General features: G+C 50.4%; 1 protein-coding gene across 1 annotated transcript; it reads right to left on the bottom strand.

The window, feature by feature from the left end:
• Positions 1–3,399: 3,399 nt before the first annotated feature.
• LOC123411167 (transcription factor LRL2-like) lies at positions 3,400–4,829 on the bottom strand. Its single transcript, XM_045104107.1, has 3 exons — positions 4,089–4,829; positions 3,864–3,995; positions 3,400–3,780 (listed from the first exon to the last, which is right to left on the bottom strand). Exons 1-3 carry the CDS (start codon positions 4,695–4,697, stop codon positions 3,658–3,660), a joined length of 864 nt encoding a protein of 287 aa, XP_044960042.1. The 5' UTR covers positions 4,698–4,829; the 3' UTR covers positions 3,400–3,657.
• Positions 4,830–5,536: the final 707 nt, after the last annotated feature.

The following is a 5,536-nucleotide window of genomic DNA, read 5'->3' as shown; positions in this document are numbered from 1 at the left end:
AATCAGGCGTTGCATTCAAGTTCACACCAGTCTCGTAGCTGCTGCCTGATGATTGTTTGGGACGGGCAGAGTATGTACGTGCACGGTCAGCCACAACATGTTTGCACGGTTTTTTTCTGAAACTCTTTGCACGGTTGTTGTGGATTAGCGGTGTGGTGGGTTTCCAGCAGTTAGGACAGACCACTTAATTTTAACGTTGTCCAATGAATTTCTACTAAGATGATTATTCCCTCCGTTACGGTTTAAAAGGCACAGTTAAACTTGCGTGGGTTTTCAAAATAAACAAGGTTTAAGGCGCGAAATCATTTACTTTTATTAATTAGTACTATTACTACTCATGCATGCCGCCCTCCAAATTTGTTGCTCACGCGTTAGTACTAGTATTTTCTCACTTAATTAGACACATTAGCATCTACATCTGCTACATCTCACAACCAATCAATGACTACCTTGATCCCAGAGATTTTTCAAACGTGTCTTTTAAACCGTGACGGAGGGAGTAAGTGGGATGGACTTAGGGGGTGTTTCTTTCCAGGGACTTTTTGGTGTAGAGACTAAAAAAAGTCCCTTTTAGTCCCATATGAAAGAAACAGGAGGGACTTTTAGGGAGCTAAAATGGGTTATTTGGTACTAAAGGAAGAAGTCGTGGAAGAGACTTTTTGGACTTTTTTGGCACTTTTACCAACAGTGTCTCTACTTTTAGCATGTCATTTAATAACTTCTAATATATTATTAAAGGTAACATTGTTTTTTTACATGTTATTTAATAACTTTTAGTCCATGTTTAGTCCTTGAAAAGAAACAGGTAGGGACTAAAAACTTTTTAGTTTGGACTAAAAAAGGTCCTAAGACTTTTTAAAGAAACAGGCCTTAGTTAGTCCTAGTTATGCCCACTCTCACCTGCAGCCTGACTCTGACGGGTTGTTTCATTGCCGGCGTGTCGGCATGATAGTGCGTTGAGGTCCTTATGTCATGGGGTGCTCTCTTCCGGCGTGCGATGTGCTTTGCTCCGGATCCACGACGGCGGAGTACACACGTGATTGCGCTGGACAGATGTGAGCCGGATGTTGGGCTGTTCTGCTAGTGTCCCGATGAGTGTACTAGATTACACGTCCTGGAGTGGATAAATTTCTGCCGGAGGCTAGCTTTGCAATGCGGTGCCTCGGCTAGAGAGCAGCTTCGTCCATGGTGGTGGCATGCCCCGATCTGGTTATACCGGATCTTGGTTCTACCACTCTTCTTTCGCCCAAGTCATTTTTCTGTCGGATATTGATTTCTTGAATCTGGTTGCTGACGAGTTTCGATCTTTCCTATTGGAAATCTATATGGATTGGCGTATGTCGTCTCGGGATATTTAGATCGAAAAGGCTTTGATCTGCACTCATATTTTCAACCATGGCCTTAATAAGGCGCGTCGCGAAGCTTCACTTTTTTGTCGGTGTCATGAGATTGACAGACATGTGTTATCTTGGTATTCATACTAATATGGCTGTATGCATCCCTAGTTGGTGCGGAGGTTGGGAAGTGAAATTCTCCCCATTTTTAGACGTTCACGCACGCACGCCTCCCTCCCTTCCTCCCAACCCTAGCCGCCTCCCCCTCCTCCTCCCTTCCTCGCCGCCGCCTGGGGCGCCAAGGATGGTGGCGGCGGGGCCTAGGCTGCCCTGCTTCTGCGTGAGGAGCCCCAATCTGGAGCAGCGACTTCATTGACGAGGCACGGCAGGCTAGCAGCCGTGCGGGCGGTGGATCTGGTGTCTCTGCCGCGCGGGCGGCAGGATCCGGTGGTCGTTGGCGTCCGGTGGCGGCTTTTGCGGTGGCCGGTGCACGCGATCTGGCGCCTCCCCTCCTCCCCTGTTCGGCGCGCGGGCTAGCCTGGTCGGGCCGCGCTATCTTGGGTCGCCGGTTTTGTACAGGAGGCGCTGCTGGTGGCGGGGATCTAGTTCGGGCGAAATCCTTGGTCGGCCAGGGCCGGGCGCGTCGACGGCGACACCTGAGGGCGTCGTTCCCCTCCTTGGAGGCGTCGGTATGGACTGATCCCCTCACTTCCCCTTCCTCTTGGTCTCCCGGGCGGAAGCCTTAACTTTGTTGGGCGGCGGCGGCGCTCACGGCGTCGTTCCCTTCTTGAAGGCGCCACTTTGGGACCCTTGGGGCTGGGTGGCGCTTGTGGGTGATGGGCGACGGCGGTGGTGCGGCCTTATCCTAGCATGGATCTTCGTCCGTTGCTTGGAGATGGACTCGCGTAGGTGGATGTCGTCGTTTGGCGTCATGGTGGCATCGATGGCGGAGGCACCTGCCAAGGCTGGTACCTCAATCTGATTTGAAGATGGACGAGTGGAAGATGGCGGCGACAACACATGTGAGTGCGTCGGACCGGTTTGTGCCCCGGACCCAGTATGTGGCTCGGTCAAGGCCTCCCGCTTTAGATGTTAGGCTTAGGTGAGAGATCTGGGTATTTGGTCCAGTTTGCACCCCTTCATCATATGGATAGGAGTAGCCGTAAATGTTGTCAAGATGGCGGATTCAGGCATATTGTTGTACTGCTTTGTAAGGTCCTCGAGAATAATCAATAAAATAATCGCATACATCTCCCAGATGCAGAGACCGGGGGTCATCCTCCTTTTCTAAAAAAAATGAGATTGATAGACATGGAAAAATCATGGTGTCATGAGATTGATAGACATGGAAAAATCATGGTGTCATGAGATTGATAGACATGAAAAAATCATGGTGTCATGAGATTGATAGACATGGAAAAATCATGACGACTGTGATTGAAGATTTTGAGGTTTATGTGAAAAGGTATATTGAATGTGACGAAAACTGTGTGCCAGGTGTATGATGACTTGTTTCACTGGCCTCGGCAAGCGGAGGTGGCAACACTGAAGGTTGAAGTTTTCATGGTGCTCTTCGAGTACTAAGTCTCGATTCCCAGGAAGAAAACTCAAGGCGTGGCCTTCCTTGCTTGTATGTGACAATGACCTTGTTGAAGGCATTATTTTGGATGAATTCAAACTTTCTTCAAGGTAAACCCCAAAATCTTCTCCAAAATCTTCTATCGGACAAAGACAACCCTTGTGCATTGTTTTATTCTTAAAGACTTTGTTTTTGGAGAACCTTTTTTATCCCGGGTGTTGTCTTCGGTGGCAGTTAGAGTGCTGCTGCTAATGATTCTTCATCATGGATTTTTATTGTGTGTATCCTTGATGTTTTTGAACATTTTGTTGGTACAGAAACCGAATGTAATTCGTCGGTATCAATATATTTTTTGTTAAAAAATCTCCTTTTCGTATTTAGGGACTTGGATTTTGTTCATGTTTAGTAAAATGGTTATGTGCAAATCTTGTGTTGCAGAGGCGGGATTTTCTCTCTCTTTTTTTTTTTTTTTTGGAAAACAACTAGTAACGGTTAACTAGTGAGCACAACGTTTATATTACAATCGTTGATCGAGTACACGGCGCCATTAAACCAATTAGTAGAGTTTACTGTGGCTGCTATAGTGGTGAGTACATAGCGAGATGAGAAGATTACGGAATGGAACATCAACAGAAAAGGAGTAATAGAGCAGAGGTTGACCAGCAAGCTCCAGACCGAAGTTACTGCTGCAATGCTCTGAATTCTGGGAGGATGTATATGAAGTGCTGATGTATGGGCTCGCTGCTAGCTCCACTGACGAGGCTGCTGAGAGGATGAGAGGATGATGGCGTCGAGTGCCGCCTTCACCTGGGAGATCTCCGGCGCCTCGCCACCCTGAGCAGGCCAGAATGCGTCCGTCTCGAGCACCTGATATCATTTACTTGTTAGCTAGGATCAGACAAATGCCGGCTAAGAAACGAGGCCGAAAACACCGACTAATATATGTGTACCGTAAGCTGGAGCTGCATGAACTTGACGTAAGTGATGGCCTTGTCGAGCATGGTGACCATGTCCACCTTGCTGCCGTTGGGCACCAGCTCCTGCAGAACCCTCAGCCGCTCGCCGATCCGCTCACGACGGGTCTGTACGCAGTGGTGCAGTAAACCTTGTCAGTTCACTGGGAATTAAGCTCCATTGCCATGATTTGGGACGAAACTCCATGATCGTGATCGTACCTTGGCAGCATCGCTTTGAGGGTCCTTGGTTGAACTGGTGGTCGCGGACGTTTTAGTGGGCTTGACTGCTGATTTCCTGTCGCCGCCGCACTGCTTCTTGGGAGGAGTAGTGCTTTCTTGGTCCGTTCCCCGCTGTGCCTCCGCGTGCGCACGAGGCCGCTTGTGCGAAGGGGACGCCGCCGTGCGGTCGTTCCCGCCGCAGCCCTCGAAGCTGAAGCTTCCCGCCGGCGCGGCTGCTGCAGGTGCCGTTGACGGGCTGTAGCTCAGCTGGTCCACGGCGTCCATGTCCATCCACGTGGCAGCGGCGCAGTTGTCCTCGCCCTGGCTGTCGAAGGCGAGCACCGAAGAAGAGGAGGACATGCGGCCGGCTGGGCGCGTCCAGCCGACGTCGTGCCCCACGAACGTGTTGATGCTGCCCGGCGCGCCGGCGCCAAGGTTGCCGGTCGGCAACTCCCATCCGTGGGCGTGGCTGCCGAGCAGGCATTCCTCCTCGAGGAGATGGGAGTGGTGATCGTACCCGTAGCCGAACCCGACGTCCATGAACGCCGGCGCACCGTCACCGACGAAGCCATCGTAGCAGAACGTGGCTGGCTGACCCACTAGAGCCATGGCGGCGGCAATGACGATGGCGAGCAAGAGCAAAGTAAGCAAGCTACTCTGGTTATAGTGTATCAAGCAAGCAGCGACACGTGTGTATGTAATGTCTCTGTATGCTACACACGAGAATAGGAGAGAAGCTAGGCTTTGTGTGATTTGGCAAGGTGTTCCTGGGCACGACCTTATATAGCACAGCTCTGTGACGACGCCCACATGGCCACTGGGGAAGACGGCGATAAACAAGCGCATGCCATGGAGGCATTAGCATGGCCGGGTTATAGAAATGCTGTTGCATTTAATGCCCTCAATCGCTTATGGTCGCTAGGGAGATACTCGCACTGCTCCCCGTATGATCGATCCAGTATTCCAGATTCAGATATAATTGCGCATCCTTGCTGAAGTCTACCGTTTTCCCTGGTACGGTGCGCGCGGGTACCATATGGTGATATGGATGCACGCGGGAGCTGGTTCAGGACTTGAAATCCAGACGATGATGCAGTCACGCGAATTTTCCTTACCTTCTACTACTTCATTTTGCGTACACAACTACACATCATCATCTTCTTCATCAGGATTTCTACTTCAGTAGGAGTACTTCATTTTGGAGCAGTACATGTTTCATTAGAGCCTCTCCTCACCTCATTTTTTCGCCAGCGAGGAAAAAACAGCCACTCATGCCTTCAGAAGCCCGTTTTTCGTTGGTTAGGATCAAAATTGGTTCCGATGATCGTAGGCCGAACCCAGCGCGCTCGGGTCGACCGAGGGCGCCGGCGGAAACATTTTTTATGCGAAAAAACTCTGGGGTCAACGACTCGCGCGCGGTCTTCGTCCTCGTCGTCTCGTTTCCGTGG

This window comes from Hordeum vulgare, chromosome 7H, assembly GCF_904849725.1.
Source record: "Hordeum vulgare subsp. vulgare chromosome 7H, MorexV3_pseudomolecules_assembly, whole genome shotgun sequence".
Classification (NCBI taxonomy): domain Eukaryota; kingdom Viridiplantae; phylum Streptophyta; class Magnoliopsida; order Poales; family Poaceae; genus Hordeum; species Hordeum vulgare.
This window is presented reverse-complemented; position numbering and strand designations above follow the sequence as displayed.